The sequence below is a fragment of the Mus musculus genome, chromosome 14 (assembly GCF_000001635.26).
Source record: "Mus musculus strain C57BL/6J chromosome 14, GRCm38.p6 C57BL/6J".
Lineage (NCBI taxonomy): Eukaryota > Metazoa > Chordata > Mammalia > Rodentia > Muridae > Mus > Mus musculus.
In genome coordinates, this window is record NC_000080.6 from 47,647,898 (window position 1) to 47,665,378 (window position 17,481).

General features: G+C 41.4%; 1 protein-coding gene across 53 annotated transcripts in view; it reads left to right on the top strand.

Moving 5' to 3' along the window:
* Positions 1-376: 376 nt before the first annotated feature.
* The window catches only part of Ktn1 (kinectin 1), an 88,291-nt gene continuing 71,186 nt past the window's right edge, over positions 377-17,481 (top strand). For 25 of the 53 annotated variants that reach the window (XM_011244972.3, XM_006518629.4, XM_006518628.4 and 22 more), the window contains exons 1-2: positions 1,197-1,542; positions 15,859-16,418. In XM_011244972.3, the coding sequence (XP_011243274.1) occupies positions 15,890-16,418 (529 nt within the window). In that variant the 5' untranslated portion in view covers positions 1,197-1,542; positions 15,859-15,889. Of the gene's footprint in view, positions 681-1,196; positions 1,543-4,364; positions 4,490-15,858; positions 16,419-17,481 lie in introns of those variants that run through there. The other 28 variants (NM_001379495.1, NM_001379493.1, NM_001347519.1 and 25 more) reach the window with 6 other exon arrangements.

Below are 17,481 nucleotides of genomic sequence, written 5' to 3' on the forward strand. Positions count from 1 at the left end.
AAGTCAAAGTTCATCCGAATAGAAGTGGCTGGCGCATTTATACTTCTGTATCGACTATAAGAAGTAAGACGTTTGGAGGATTGCTTCCCTAAAGACCATGCTACTATGTAACTTACGAAGGAACCTATGTATCATTTGTATGCAAATGATGGTGTCCTTTTCCTAATGTCAGAAAAAAAAATCTAACTGGAAACTTTTTTGTGGGTGGAGGGGGCGCAATTACAGAGTTGTTTGTAAGCTATTCAAGAACCTTTACATTCCATTACAGAAATGATACAGTTACACTTTGTATTAAGCTACTAATGGCCTCACTTCCCAACAAAGCCAAATCTTCTGGCACTTACAGGTTCAAGAGACAGCAGCTCAGAAACAGTGTTTTGCTGGCCTTGGAGCTGGTGAGTGCTGAATAATACTCATGAGAAAGGAAAAGAGCAAGCTCCTTGAGAAGTGGTGATTGGACACTGGTGGAATTCTCAATACCTCATCAGGCTGTTGCTACAAACGCTTCAGCTTTCATTTCTGCTTTGAAGAGCTCTGAAAGCTTGGGCGGAAATCATTCGAACGCAGACAGATGCGCAGCATTCTTGTAACTAGCCTATGATGAGGACATTCTCTGTTGTTAATGTTGAGACTTATCTGATGCTCCAATCATTAAGGATTGCTCCTGGGTAATGGTAATGGTGAGTCTGATTCTATTTCTCTACCCCACACTCTAGAAGCGTGCCAATCATTTGGTAACTTTTGAGGAGAGTTTAGAGTATGTTGTAGATATGTTCAGGGCAGTGACTGGCGTTGTCTGAGATAATAATAATAATAATAATAATAATAATAATAATAATAAAACACTAAAAAGCAACACCGGAGAAAAAGCTTCCATCCTCGCAGCAAAGAGCAGAGAGACGCAGAGATTCTGGTCAACCCCTCTTAGCGCTGCAGTTTCTAGTTATTTAACCTTGCTTAAGGAATGGCCAGCAGCCAGCAAGCATTGCAGCCTTACAATATTTGCACACAACTTATTTAGGTCGGCTCTATAAATTCCTCGTTTTGCGGATTTCGGAGGAGAAATCCCAGCCGTGTGTGTGTGTGTGTGTGTGTGTGTGTGTGTGTGTGTGTGTGTGTGTGTGTGTGTGTATGTCTAGCAACTTGGAGTACGGTTAAAAGGAATCAACCCGTGTCGGGGGCCAAGTGGTACTTTTGTGCGAGGGTCACGTGAGACCAAGGCCGACTGGGGGAGGCAGAGTAGGGTTGAATGGATGAAGGGATTCCGCAGGGACTTCCAGGCGGAGGGTGACGTCTCTGCAGCCCAGCGCGGGGCATCTGGAGGCCGCCGGCTGCGCGGACCTGTCCCTTTAAGGGGCCGGTCTCCGGGCCCCTCTGGCCGCGACGCCCGGACGTGCGGAGCCGCCCCGCCCCGAAGCCGCCCGTTTCCTGCGGGGCGGCGCGACGGCACCTGAGCTACTGCGGCGGGGCCTGGGAGCGCGCTGACCAGGAGGTAGAGCTCGCGCCGCTGCATCGTCCCGGCCTGGTACCCGGCTGCGCAGGGTGAGGAGCAGGGCCGGGGACTCCAGGGCGCGCGGGCGCGGGGCGCAGGGCGGGGGGCTGCGCTCGCGGGGTAGGCCTCGCACGGAGGTCGCAGTGTGCAGCGTCCGCCCAGGCCGCGCCGCCGCCGGCCCGCTCCGAGGATCCGCCTGCGGGTTCGGGCTCCAGGGTTCTGGCTCGGCGATCTCCCCGTGGCTGCAAGGTCCGATCCCAGGTCCGCGAGTGGCCGGAGCTCCCCGGCCATCTCCTCTGAGGGCGAGGTCGATCCGCCAGGGCCGCGGGGTGACCGAGGAGCCTATTTTTAGCTGGGCTCGCAGGCCCCAGGGCGGGCTGGCGGATTAAGGCTCTGATGAGGGTGACCAGAGGGAGCGCCTCGCCTCGCCTCGGGCGCCCTGGGCTCGGGCTGGGCCACGCGTGCGCCATGCTGGAGCGGCTCTCCCCTCGCTTGTCCCGGAGCGCCGCCCCTCCCACCACCCGGTCCTGGGAGTTAGGGGAAATCCTGCGAAGTTCTCCCTCTCTCCCAGGGGTGTGTCCGCCTTGGTGTCCAACAATAGAATTTGGGGTGTCCCGGATCTGGCCGCTTTTGGCGTAAGGGAGCAGAGTTCGGCCATCCGAGACCGGGGCTTGGGAAGCAGCGTTCTCTTCTTTGTCCGGCTGCCTCTCGGTTTAGGTCAAAAAGTGCGCTGTTTAGTGTCTTCGGGTCCTTCTGGGAGGAGGCGGAAACCCGGATTCTAACAGCAGGGCCACTGCTAGAAGTGGATTCCTTAGCAGCTATGTGGATTAGCATAGCTTCAGAAGCTGCGGGCCGAATAGAATAGTTCAAAGTTTTGGAGTGTTCTGAGAAATTGACAGCTCCACACCCAGGTAAAGAGGAGCTCCCCAAAGGTGAACTAGACATTGAGTTGTGTAGCAGGTGACTTAGGGGTGATTTAACTTTTTTTTTTTTTTTTTGCCTGAATTAGGTTGCACTTGTTTTCTCCCCTCACCCGCAAGCACTGGCAGCAGTGGCTCTGGTGTGGGTAAAAGCATTTGGTGATGAGACCTGAGATAATCTGTCCATGCTGCCCTGGGGCATTCCGGCTGACCTGTGTTCTGTATGTGCCGCGGTAGCCTTTCATATCTGATGTGTTGCTTGGTAAATAAGCCTCTTTCCCATTCCACCTTTCTTTTAGAGACCTTACACGAAATAGCTAGGCTTAATTATGTAGGTTCTTTCCCCATGCCAACCCTGAGTTAGAAACGTCTCTGAATTTTGTAGCCCTCAGTAGACATACATGTCTTAATTATCAGGTGCATTAGAGAATAAGGTGTTCTACATTACTGAGACACACACTCAAATATATCGGGAAAATTCCTCAAGTGTATTAAACACTTTAATATCACAAAGGATACCCAGTATATAATCCTTTCTTGATTCATTGTCAGCATTATGGAAAGCCGTTGGTTTGTTTTATTTTATTGGTATATTTCTATGACCTCCCTAAGTATTAGCAGCCTCTTTCTCTGATATAGTTTCCCCCTAAACAAATCTAATAAGCAAAATCCACACAAACCCCTCACCCCCCGAGCAGTGTACAGGCTTGCTAGTTTGTAGGTTTTGATCTTTTGTTAGATTTTGATAAAGACCTAACAAGTAAAGGGCTTGTTCTGAGGCTCAGCTTCTAGAGGACGCATGGTAAGATTGACCGTCAGTCAGTCTTTAGCTGGAATTTTACTTGAACTCTTTGGAGGATGTATCGTTTTTCCAGGGAGGGACTCACTGGGGTCAGCCAGAAACTTGAGCATGCCATATATACTTTTGACACCTCTAGCCCTCGAATATGTATTTTTGTTTGTATGCCTACTATGCTTTTTTTTTAATGGCCAAATTTTTAATTAAAAAGATTTTTTCAATACTTTGTAAAAAATAAAAATTAGTAAACTCAGTGGTTCCAGGAGAGTTTGCTTTAGGAATCTGACCTCATGTGTAATAAGGAATGGCAGGAGGTGGGGGCGGGGGAGGTACAAATGTTCAGGTGTTTGAAAGTAACCTCTTACGCATGTGGTTTTAAAGGTCTCTGAAGGCAAATCCAGAGTATCCCTAGAGACCAGAAGTAACTGTCCAGAAGTCGCAGTGACCTCTCATGTATAAATGGACTGCATCCCCCATCATTGCTGCTCCAGTTCTAAGGGACAGAGTCTGGGGTGTTCTGATGAAAAAGATACGATGTATTTGTTAGCAGCTGGGGAAAATTGGTTTAAGATTATGAAGGATATGGTTCCTATAAATAGAAACTTAGGGGGAAACTTTAGGTGCCAGGAACCAGAGTTTGAGTAACTTAAGCCATCACTAAAGTCTAGAAGAGAAAAGTAATAATTTACAAGTGTTTGTCAAGTGCATGAATTGGTGCTGACAGCCTTAAATTGCTTTTAAGCCTTTTCAGTTAAAAAAAAAATGCTGTTTGTCATGATAGTGTCTTTGATCACTCCCAAGGGCAGAGCAGGTGGATCTCGGACAGACCAAAGTAAAAATAAAAAGGGTTGTGAGCTTTAGCCTTGAAATGATTTCCTCCTACCCCCTTTAAAAGAAAGGGTCCGGTCTCTACCATGGAGATTATTTGTATCCCATGTTCATTCACTATAGCAAAGAGTTGGAATCAACCTAGTTGTCTGTTAGTGGGTAAGTGCATAATGAAAATTAGGTCTCTCTGTAAAAGAGTACTATTCACCTCTAAAGAAAAATGATGTAAAAACATTTGCAGGAAAATGGACAGACTTGGAATGTATGCTAATAATCAAGGTCCCTCAATCTCAGAAGGAATTAACTGAGTGTTCTCTCTCCTAAGTGGAGTCCAAACAGTTGTATCTGTGTAGACGTAAACTAGTGCATATGCAGGCACAGCCAACATGAAGAAAAGAGAACAAGAAAAGCTAAATATAAGGATGAGGAAGGACTGCGTGCAGGTGTTAGGTGAGTTTAGGGTTAAGACATGATTGAGGTTATAAGGCCAATTGCTTTTCTTGTTCTAAGTCTGTCATGGTTTTGGTTTTTTTTTTTTTTTTTTGGTCTTGTTTTGTCTTTGATGGTGGTTAATGGTGGTTAAGTGCATAAAATGTATTTGATACCGAAAGTGTAAAATTTAATGTGAAACTTCACAACTTCCATTTCAAAATGTCAATATTAACTATAGAAGTTCATTAAGTTATATAGACTTTGGCTGTGGTTAATTTTGGCATTTGATGTTTTTGCTTGAAAAAGTTTTAAAAAAAGTTAAAGTTTATAAAATAAATTAATAAACACTTTGGTACTAAAAAGAAAGGTGCTGACCGCATAGGTCTGACCTGGGTTTCTGCCACTGCCTCTTGAACAGTACACCCGACTCCTTGGGGCTTCTGCCTAGGTCTGACCTGGGTTTCTGCCACTGCCTCTTGAACAGTACACCCGACTCCTTGGGGCTTCTAACTGCTTTTATATTCGAAGAAGCAAGACAAACTTTCAATTAAAAAGAGTATTTTTTTTTTTTTTTTTTCTGAGACAGGGTTTCTCTGTGTAGCCCTGGCTGTCCTGGAACTCACTTTGTAGACCAGGCTGGCCTCGAACTCAGAAATCTGCCTGCCTCTGCTACATTAGATCACATTCTACTACTGTGCATTTCATTTACCCTTTTGACTCCAGGCCCCATGGCCTGAATTTGCAACCTCGCCCCATTCTTCCTCGCAGTATGGGATTGTAAGTATATGCCATGACAACTGATTTTTTTTCTTTGTTTAACCCATGTGTTTAAGGCAGTGTCTGGCTCATAATAGGTGCTAAGTAAGAAGTTGTCAAATGAATTAAGCCTGTATCTTGCAGTTCCTTTTCTTTGGTGGATATTGCATTCTGGATACACGTAGCTACTAGTTTGTTCCTTTCCTAGGAATTTTTAGAGAACAGAAGAGAGTGCCAGGGAGTCTCTGGAAACCTTTTGGTAGAGGAAATAATGTTATACTGTGGTGGGGACTGAGTTACTCACGCCATATAATTAAAAAGGTACTTCAAACAGGGACTTAAAACACATATGTGCCTTAGTCAGGTGTAGTGGCATCTGCCTTTAATCCCAGCAACTCAGGGGGTCTGGGTAGAGAGAAGAAGCAGGTAGATCTTTGAGTTTGAGGTTAGCCTGGTCTACATAGTGAGTTCCAGGACAGCTAGAGCTACATAGTAAGACGCTGTCTCAAAAAAGCCAAAACCCAGACTCCACCAAGACAAAACATACATTCAATATTTGTGTACTTAAGGAATTTAACATTAATCTGTACCTGTATCTTTTTATTTAGACTAATCAATTTTCTTAGAACTAGTTTTCTGATTTTTCTTCTAGAGATTGTATTATAAAAGCATTATCTATAACTTCTTTTAAAATTAAAAAAAATTTTTTAAAAAGATTTATTTATTTATTCGATGTATATGAGTACACCTTTGCACCTTTGCTCTCTTCAGAGCACAAGAGAGAGCATCAGACCCCATTACAGATGGTTGTGAACCACCATGTGGTTGCTGGGAATTGAACTCAGGACCTCTGCGAGAGCAGTTGGTGCTCTTAACCGCTGAGCCATCTTTCCAGCCTCTATAACTTCTAATATTGTTTTTTTAAAAAAACTAGAATGAAAATGTTGGTAACAAAATCCTGGAGCTGGGCGTGGTGGTGCACACCTTTAATCCCAGCACTCGGGAGGCAGAGGCAGGCGGATTTCTGAGTTCGAGGCCAGCCTGGTCTACAAAGTGAGGTCCAGGACAGCCAGGGCTATACAGAGAAACCCTGTCTCGAAAAACCAAAACAAAACAAAACAAAACAAAAACCAAAAAAATATCCTGGAGTTTTCCAATCCTTCAAAAGGTCTTGGTTTTATTTTCCTATATTTAGCTTTTGTCAGACATTAGTCATCTTTTTCAGAAGAAGGAAATGCAGTGTATTCAGGGGTTGGTCATGGTAGCACCATCGTGAGTAAACTTGGTAGTAGGCCTAGGTCTCCACTGCTAGGGAGAAGGAAGGCTACTTGTCCACATTTTCTCTCTCTCTCTTTCTCTCTCTCTCTTTCTCTCTCTCTCTCTTTCTCTTTCTCTCTTTCTCTCTTTCTCTCTTTCTCTCTCTCTCTCTTTCTTTCTTTCTTCCTTTCTTTCTTCCTTTCTTCCTTTCTTTCTTTTCTGTTTTCTTTCTTTTTTCAGAGGGGATATGAGATTCAGTGGGAACATTGTCTATCAGGACACACATTCATATGCTACCTGCTCACTGGAAATGTGGGACAGTTCTTTACTCTTACCCAGGAACTAGGTGAGTTGCCATGGAAGCAGTGATTCTCTGGGTGCTGAAAGGAGACCTGCAGGTTTTCGGCCTTGGTCACCCTGAGGGTTATGGAAGTTCTTTCTCCTTGTCTGTAACTGCATGCCTTCAGTGATGCTCTGGAGAGCGGGAGAAGGACCGGTGGCTTTAATCCAGCCTTGCTGCTTTACCACCTGATTTCTCCCCTCAGCTTCCTCACTCCCCTTTCAGTGCTTTCAGGCTTGCCTGTATACTTTGCTCTTAAGCCATTTGTTTTGTTTTGTTTTGTTCCTTTTGTCCTCTTCCTTTTTTAAGTGGGACTCTTTGTCTGAATTTATTTGAAACTTCCTTTCCATTCAGCTTTGTAGATGAGGGACTTACTCTTAGGGACTTACTTTTATTGCTATACAAACTTTTGTATGATTGATTGTTGCGTTTCTGAGACTGGTTGCTAAGACTGACCTTGAACTGCCACACCTGGTTTAGGTTTAAATTTTAAATTAATATCTTTTTTTTTTTAAGATTTATTTACTATATGTAAGAACACTGCAGCTGTCTTCAGACACACCAGAAGAGGGTGTCAGATCTCATTACAGATGGTTGTGAGCCACCATGTGGTTGCTGGGATTTGAACTCAGGATCTCTGGAAGAGCAGTCAGTGCTCTTAACCACTGAGCAATCTCTCCAGCCCAGGTTTTATAAATTAAAAAGGAAAAACTTTTTTTTCTCTCTCTTAAGTGATTTTTTTTTTTTTCATTTATGGATTCTTGCAAAATAGAAACAGTTATTTTGGGCACTTTTTAATTACAAAGTTACCTTGTCTTGTAAGTGGTTGCACCTGTGTCTATATTGGTTTGAGTTTCTCCTCTGATTGAAGGCACAGTAGGGATGTCCTTTGAGAAAAACAGGAACTCATTTTCTACACTGGCCTCAAACTTCCCGTACACCCTCCAAGTGGTGGTATTATAGGCATGTGCCTTCATACCCATGGTCCTGAACCTATTTTAACCATTTATTTGTTTTGAATTTTTGATTGCTTTTCATTATTTTCCTCTTTCCCTCTCCTCGAGCTAGGTTTTTTCTGTGTAGCCCTGGTTGTCCTTGTATTTTGTAGATCAGGCTGGCCACAAATTCACAGAGATCCATCTGCCTCTGACTCCAAAGTGCTAGAAGTAAAGACCCGAGCCACCACCACCACCACTGTATATTTTATTTTTATTTTGTGAAAATCCTAATTCATATTTATTCAGTCACTTTTATACTAACTGCTTTTTGTTAATATCTGTCTTAGTAAGGTTTTCTGTTGCTGTTGTAAAATACCATGATCAAACTCAATATGGGGAGGAAAGGGTTTATTTTATTTATTTTATTTTTTTCCTTTTTAAAATTTTTAAAAATATTTATTTATTTTATTATATGTAAGTACACTGTAGCTGTCCTCAGATACTCCAGAAGAGGGCATCACATTTCGTTATGAATGGTTGTAAGCCACCATGTGGTTGCTGGGATTTGAACTTGGGACCTTCGGAAGAGCAGTTGGCGCTCTTAACCACTGAGCCATCTCAGCAGCCCAGGTTTATTTTTGAATGTAAATGAAGCTATGGCCTTCCCTAGGTTTGGTTGAGGAGGTTTTTATTGTAGACTGGAGGGAGAACATCCAGAGGCACCTGGAAAGGTTCAGGCTGAGCATGGCCAGCAGACTTACCCAGGGGCAAAGAAGTGCTTGGAGGAGCGGCAGGGACTGAGTGAGAGACCTGGCCCAGGTTTCTCTGGGACCTAACAGTTTCATCTTTCCAGGAAGTCAGCACAGAAATCCAGGCAGGAACCTGGAGGCAGGAACTGATGCAGACATTGTGGAGGGGTGCTGTTTACTGCTTGCTCTCCTCATGACTTTCTCAGCCTGCCTTCTTAATAGCACACGTGATCACCAGCCCAGGCGTGGGCTTGCCCACAGGAGATCTGGTGAGGATAGTTTCTCAGTTGAGGTTTCTTTTTGCAAAATGGCTCTTGGATCTTTCAAACTTGACATAAGACTAACCTGTACACTGTTCATGATGTGACATTTTCATGCACAGATATCGCATATTTTGATTATATGCGTGCTCCTGTTACCTGTCTCTCTGTCCCTCTGTTCCTCTGTCCCTCCCTGGACTGCCCTTCTTAGGAGGAGAAATAAGAAAGGAGAAAATACTTGATACTTTATGTGTCTGGTTTATTCCACTTAACACGGTTGTCTCTAGTTCATCTGTGTCCTCCAGAAGAGATGGTTTCCTTCTTTATTGCCGAATGAATTCCCTATTGGTATTTGCCACGTTTTCTTTATCAGTTGATGGGCACCTGAGTTGATTCCATAAACTGGCTACTATGGTTGTTGGTGCAGTGAGCATTGATATGTAAGTGTCTTTACTGTATGCTGCTTTGGATTCCTTTAATGTTTACTTAAGGAGTGATAGGGCAGGATCATATGCTAGCTCTATATTTTAGCTTCATAGGGTCTCATATATATTTCCACAGTGGCTCCACCATATCTCCACTAATAGTATATAGTGCACCCTTTCCCAGCACCCAGCATGAGCTTTTGGTGTTAGTGGCTTTTTTTAAGTCATTGACTAAGTTCTGGATGCTAATCCTCTGTTGAATGAGTAGTCTGTAGAGATTTCCTTGAGTTTTTTAGCTGTCTTTTTCACTGTTTCCTTGCTCTGTAGAAGCATTTTGTTTGCTACAATCTCATTTGTCACTTACTAGTCCTTCTTGAGCAGTTGATGGAATGTATAGTCAGCCTGTGCCTGTGTCAGTATCTTGATGTCTTCTCTGTTAGCAGTTTCAGAGTTACAGGTCCTTGGCTTGTTTTGAGTGGATTTTCAGATAAGGTGAGAGAGATGGCTCTAGTTTCAGTGTTGGTTGTCTGGTTTTCCTAGCACAGAAGAAGGCTGCCTTTTCTGCAGTATGTGTTTGTGCACCTTTGCGGATGGATGGCTGTGGATGTTCCGGTTTGTTTCTGACACCTTAAGCTGGCTCCACAGTTATTTCTATTCAAGTACCGTGCTGCATTTGTTACTGGGGCTTCTGTACTTCTAACAGGCATTGTGATCATTCCAGCAACGTTCTTTTTGCTGAGCCTTGGTATTGTCTTTGGATATTTTGGCCACAGTAATAGGCATTGCTTATCAATACAGCATATTGCCTACAAATGAACCATTTTTCTTAAAAAAATGCATTTGCCTTTAAAAAAAGTAACATAAGATTAGGGACTGTAGTCTGTTTGGAATGCTGGTATTTAGGCTCGGTGATCAGATTACAGATTGTGTTTACCAGGATGTAATGAGCTTGTTTGCTGTAGGCCTCACAGCTCATTGTCCATTGAATAGAATGCTTATGGGCTCACTCATGAACATGTGCATCTTTTAAAGGTATATTCATTTAGTTTTTCTGTTCCATTTTTTTTTTATATAGTGAAGGAATTTAATGTTCTTAGATTGAAAATTACCTGAATTTGGATAGTTTTTTGTATGTGGCATTGTTGTTTGGTGAATGTACAAAAATGGGGGCAAGAACCACTTTTAGTTTGTTTAGTCTTGTGTTTTGATATTTTTTTCCCCAATTGTTCTTTTGTTTTGTTTTGTTTTTCAAGACAAGGCTTCTCTGTGTAGCCAAGGCTGGCCTTGAACTCGAGATTCATCTGCCTCCTGCCCTGCCATTAAAGGCATTCGTCATGGGCTGGAGAGATGGCTCACTCAGTGATTAAGAGCACTGGCTGCTCTTCCAGAGGTCCTGAGTTCAATTCCCAGCAACCACATGGTGGCTTAGAACCATCTGTAATGAGATCTGATATCCTCTTCTGGTGTGTCTGAAGACAGCTACAGTGTACTCATATAAATAAAATAAATAAATCTTTAAAAAAAAAAAAGAAAGAAAGGAAAAAAAAGGCATTTGTCACAACTGCCTAGCTTCCAATTGTTCTTTTAAATCATCCAGATGATATAATTTTATTAAGTGTAGTACCAAAAAGAATAAATAAATAAAATAAAAGTAGGTATGTTAGTAGATGCAGGAAGAAGTGAACATGGCAGTAAGCAGAGCGAGTTCAGAGCTCATCCTCTTATGTGAGCTCTAACAGTATTTGATGATAGTTTTTCATTCTGCCAGCAGAAATGCCGGGTTCCTTCTGAACCTGTGGGTTTTTCTCTCTCACAGCAAAGCCCTAGACTATATATTTGTAAAATATTTATTTTTATGTGCACTGATGTTCTACCTCCTGGTATGTCTGTGTGAGGGTACCAGAGCCTCTGGAGCTGGAGTCACACACGGTTGTGAGCTGCCCTGTGGCTGCTGGGACTTGAACTGAGGTCTTCTGGAAGAGCAGCCAGTGCTGTTAATGGCTGAGCTTTCTCTCCAGCTATGGGCAAACAATTTTTTTATTTCTGTTTTTAGTTTTATAAGTATAACATAGCTAAGTATGTTGATCCATACCAACAATTCCATATTTGGAAGTACGAGGACAGCCTGAGCTGCCTCCTCTAAGATCTTATCTAAAATAAGCATAATGCAGTACATTAAGAGTGATGCCTAGCCTGGCATAGTGGCTCACGTCTTTAATCCTGGCACTTGGGAGACAGAGGCAGTTTAATCTTTTGAGTTGGAGGCTAGTCTGATCTAAAAAGCTACTTCAGGATAACCAGGGCTAAAAAACCCCCAACAGTTCTTGTTTTTTTATGCATAGTCTCAGTTTATATAGCTGTTATGTTCAATATAAATGCTCTAATGTATTTTTTCTTTTCTTTTCTTTTTTCTTTTTTTTTTTTTTTTTTTTTGGTTTTTGAGACAGGCTTTCTCTGTGTAGCCCTGGCTGTCCTGGAACTCACTTTGTAGACCAGGCTGGCTTCGAACTCAGAAATCCGGCTGCCTCTGCCTCCAGAGTGCTGGGAGTACGCCACCACACCGGGCTCTAATGTATTTTTTCTGCATCACAATCTTCACTCTGTTAATTGTATAATGTTTCTGTAGATAGTTCACATTGAAATAATTTGTTTTCCTATTAAAAACAGTGAAATCCATCTCTCTGTGTATACACAGTACACTTTTACCAGTTAAGTAGTTTGATTGAAAGTCTTAAAATTACTTTTAGATTTAAATATTTTCAGCCAGGCTTTGGTAGCACATGCCTTTAACACTTGGCTGGCAGAAACAGGTGTATCTCTGTGAGTTTGAGGCCAGCCTGGTTTACAGAATGAATTTCAGAACTGACAGAGAACTCTTGTCTTGGAAAACCAAGCTAAACAAACCAAAAAAGGAAACCAAAACAAATGAATATCTTTGGGACAGATCTTACTGAATGGTCCAGTTGGCCTCTTCCCTGATCCTCCTTTCTCAGCCTAAAAGTGCTGGTCTTCAGCCATGAATCGCCACATTGCTCTACCATTATTTGTACTATACATATACCTAATATAACCTAGCATTTGTGCCCTTTAAGGCATGTATACAATTCAATTTAATTCGGTGACATAGCTCAGTTTTTGTAAGAGAACATATATATCTTGGAGGACAAGTTGATGGAATTTAAGAGCAAGATGGTTATCATGCATAACACAGACTCTGAAATGCAGCGTCTGAATCTTGTTTCTCCATCTTTTTTTCATTTTGTGGCATCTTTGTTTTGTGGTGTTGTGGGATTCATGTATGCCAGGCCTGTGCACCACCATCAGGTGACTCTTTCCTCTAGACTGCTAACTTAATATTTTCGCAGTTCTTTAGATGCACTGCAGGGTTCAAATCTTTGATTCTTACTTAGAGCAAAGTTTTTGTGCAAAAATGTGTGGCCCTTGAGAGTATCTGAAAATTATTTGGAAACAAAAGTGGGATACTTTTTTTTGGTAGTAAAGATATAGTCAGTGTATTTCATAAATTTCTTGAAGGATGTGCTTGGAGCAAAGTTTAAGCTTGATTTCTTTTGATCTTGTGCACATTGCACTCCTGATTGTTTACCCTTGTTGGCTGTTTGCAGCATTCAGATTAGAATCCATTAAAACTTGTATATAATTATATGCATGTTGAAAAGATATTGATACTCCATGCCTAATAAGGGGACATAGGTCACTTTTGCTAAATTTGGCCGAGACAGAACCCTCTGCTAGTCTCTCTGTTACCAATTTGACATACATACTGCATTGTATACAGTGGGCTTAGACAAATTTAAAGATGGGATTTCTGTCAACTACAGCTAAGTTAACTTTGTCTCAACCCTCTTTCCCATTACCTCATCATGGGCTAAGTTCCTTTCTTCTCCACTTTTTTCCTGAATTCTCTTTTATTTTGTTCTGAGCCCCTTATTGCCAGCTTTCCCCCTTCGTATATAACTGTTGCCTATAGATGCAATGTGAATTTTAGGTATACCAGTGAATAAAATATATGCTTATTTATTAAACACTTACCTGAAACCAAAACGGAACTGAACATTTTGTAACCTTTTTTAAGTCAAAGCCTAACATCTCAAGGCAAGTGGCTCTTATTGTGTTCTTTCCTTATTTCTAGTTACTAAATTTATCATTAATCATACAAAATTAGGATTTTTGACTTTAGTAAAATAGAATTTAAACAAAAGTCATAGTACTTAGGGCTTTTTGTTTATTTATTTTTAGATAGTCTTATGTAACCCAAGCTTGCTTTGAATTTGTACTAGAATACCCAGTTTAAACTGATTGGAACTTTGTGCAGGCAAGCACTCTATCAAATGAGTAACCCCCAAGTACTTGTAGTCTTAATAGTTAAACTCTGAGTTGACCTTGATGCTGAGTGTTTTATGTCTTCAGTTTTTATGTTATGCTGCTATGTGTCTTAATATTGTGGGTCCTCTACATATATACAGAATGACATGAACATTGAGTACAAGCAAAAGGAAATTCAAGTTTTGAGGGAATGCCATTTGGAAACTTTGGGTTTCCATTATGAAGAAACATCATGACCAAGGCAACTCTTTAAGGAACATTTAATTGGTGACAACTTAAAGTTTGAGAGGTTCAGTCCTTTATCATCATGGCAGGAAGCACTGCAGTGTGCAGGTAGACATGATGCTGGAGAAGTAGTCTTAAACTGAAGGCAGCCAGGAGGGGACTGTCTCTTCCACACTGGGCGGAGCTTGAGCACTGGTAACCCTCAAAGCCTGCCTACACAGTGACACATTTCCTCCAATAAGGCCACACCTCCTAATAGTGCTATTAACCATGGGCCAAGCACATTCAAACCACCACACCCATGAAAATCCAAAGGAAGACAGCACCATTCCTTCAGGTTTGTGGGATCTAAAAACAGACATAGAAACTCTACAGACCCTGAGCAGAACCCCAGGGAGAGTTTCAGATCTCTGTGGTCTGGTGTTTGGTCTTTGCCTTGGGCACTTGGTGCCTTTCATTTCTGTCTCGGTGAACCTGGTCAGTATGATCACAGAGGAAGATCTGGAAGTCATCATGCGTATAGATGTACAGGTGTAGCTTATTCTTTTAGCTTCTGTGTCTGCTGCAAAGTACCTTAGCTTGTTTTCCTAAGGCAAAACTTTGACATGTGTATCACCTTATTTTTCTTCTGACTCCAGTGTCCTGGCGTAGGATGGATATTTATTTATATCTATATCTATATCTATACACACACACACACACACATACACACATCCATCCATCCATCCATTGTTTACTTAAAAACAAAAACAAAAAGACAAAACACCGATCGTTAAAAGCATCTCACTTGACGAGTAGCTAACTTAGGCAAACAGAACAGAGAGTGCTTAATTGACATACAGATTAGATGAGTTATCAGAAAAGATCAATTCCAAACCTCTCACTGGCTCTTAAACCTTCCTAATGTGATCCATTAACACAGTTCCTCATGTTGTGGTGACTCCAACCATAAAATGATTCTCATTGCTACATCATAACTGTAATTTTGCTACTGTTAGGAATTGTAAATATCTGTGTTTTCTGATGGTCTTAGGCAGCCTCTCTGAAGGGGTTGTAACCCCACCCCAAAGTGTTTATGACCCACTTGAGAACCACTAAGTTAACATGTGTTCTGTTTCTCCCTTGAACTTGTGAAATCTTACCTTAGTAAATTGCTTGTGGAAAGTTAATTTTAGTCAGAAAGATTAATATTGTGTCTGTTGAACTATTTTGTTTGCAGAATGTGTTTCAATTTTAGATGTAGGCCATTTCAGGTATAACTTGAATTAAGAATGCACTGTGTTTTAAAATGAGCTATCAATTAATTGAAAGACAAAGTAGATTTTAGTAGCTTAAAGCTGCCTGTGATTACCATATCCAGTCTTATCCATTTGGTTTGGCAATTTACAGATAGACATGAACAGCTCTTTTACTACACACACACACACACACACACACACACACACACACACACACTTATTCATTCAGAGATTGAATCTTATATGGCCCAGGTTGAGTTTCACTTCACTTCATGGTCCTCCTTCTCAGCCTCCCAAATGCCACACTGTCCCAGGTCCCTTTATGTCATCTTGTAAATATTGGAAATTTGTTAAAATCCTCTGCTAAAGCAAAGTTCTAAAATGACTATAAGAACAATGGCTCCACATTTAAGTAGTTTTTTTTTTTTTTCTTTTTCTTTTTCTTTTTCTTTTTTTCTTTTTCTGTCCTGGAACTCACTCTGTAAACCAGGCTGGCCTTGAACTCTGGGTTCAACTTCTAGCAGTACTTGTCATGACTGTCTTTCACCTGCTACCTTGCCAAAAAGAGGGAGGGCAGTGGAGAAGACACACCCTCCCCTCGCCCCTACCCCCTTTTAGGGTCTTGTCACATGGTGTGAGAAGGGAAGGGTCTGTTACACTTCTCACTAACTACCCACTTCCCCTTATAGTATAGTTGAGGTGCAGGCAACAGCCATGGTTTAAACAGCTGACCTGTTTTGTGTTCTGAGTAAGATGGGATTAAATCTGAAGTGCTAACTGTCAGGGCAGGGTGCTAGCAGTTTACTTATTTATATAATTGACTGTTTTCTCTGTCATTATTGCCTCCTCATTTAGATTCTGCACAGGCTCTCGTTAAGAGAAGACTATGGAGCTGTACGAGTCAACGTATTTTGTTGTCCTCATCCCTTCAGTAGTTATTACCGTCATTTTCCTTTTCTTCTGGCTTTTCATGAAAGAAACATTATATGATGAAGTTCTTGCAAAACAAAAAAGAGAGCAAAAGTTGATTTCTACAAAAACAGATAAAAAGAAGGCAGAAAAGAAGAAGAATAAAAAGAAAGAAATCCAGAATGGGACCCTTCGTGAATCTGATTCTGAGCACGTGCCTCGGGACTTTAAATTATCCGATGCTTCTCCCGCGGAGGATGAACAGTTTGTACCTGCTCCACTGAATGTGGCAGAAACTTCCAGTAGTGTTAGGGAAAGAAAGAAGAAGGAGAAGAAACAAAAACCTTCCCTTGAAGAGCAGGTCATCAAAGAAAGTGATGCATCAAAGATCCCAGGCAAAAAAGTGGAACCTGTCCTAGTTACCAAACAGCCGGCCCCACCCCCACCCCTCGAAGCAGCTGCCTTGAAGAAGAAAGCAGGGCAGAAGAAGTCTAAAAATGGAAGCGGTACATAATCTTTTTAACTCATTGCATGATTATATGAAGCGACTCTGAAATAGATCCTTCACCTCACTGATTGCTTTCCTTAGCAGGAATTGGTGTTAAAAATTACCAGGAATAGACACTTTAAATTTCATCTATAACTATATAAAATATTCGTTGGAAATTTATAAACCTGAGGTTGGTGGCTTATAAGGGCTTGTAGTTATTGACAGGGACATATTAGTGAACACTTTGTAATCAGTGTGATAGGAGTTGAAAAGGTGAAACATTGTTTCTCACTTTTGATTCAGTTTTCAAACTGTAAGCACTGGGCCTTCAGAGATGAGTCACATAGCAGCTGTAGAAACTAGCATAACAAGTCATGATGGTGGAAAAAGATCACATGATCTGGGTCTCAGGACTTCAAAGGTCACTTGGAGTGTGCAGAGCCAGGCATTAATTCCAAAGCTTGGTAAAGTGCTGGCTAGTTGTCATATTTAAAAAAATGTACATACATACATATATATGCATATATATACACACACACACAAACATATACACACACATATACACCCATGTATATAGGTACATACATACATATATGTATATATAAGTAAGTATTGGATTGAAAATACTTGAAAAATGATCGTGTCTGTGGAAGTATATGAAAGAATGTCTGTTTTAAATATGGACAGTTAAAATAATCATTATTTTCTAGGCAGTACAGTATAATTATTTACATAGCATTAACTTTATATATTATAAGTAATCTCAAGGTGTTTAAAGTATACAGGAGAAGTCTGTGGGTTATACTGAAATACATGTCATTTTCTGTAAGGGAGCTGAGCAGTCTCAGGCTTAGGTATAGGTTCTAGAACGTGTTTCCCTCCTGGATGTCAGAGGACAAGTGTACAGTGGAAAGTTTCTGAGAAATGTCACATGGTATTAGAGCTGCAGAGAGGTGGTACCATAGCAAGGGACTGAAATCCGTTGTGTGTTCTTATATACAGTGTTAATGATTACATTAGACTTAAAAGGCTTGCTTGCAGCTCTGACCACATATGCTACCAGAGAAGCAATAGTGAAC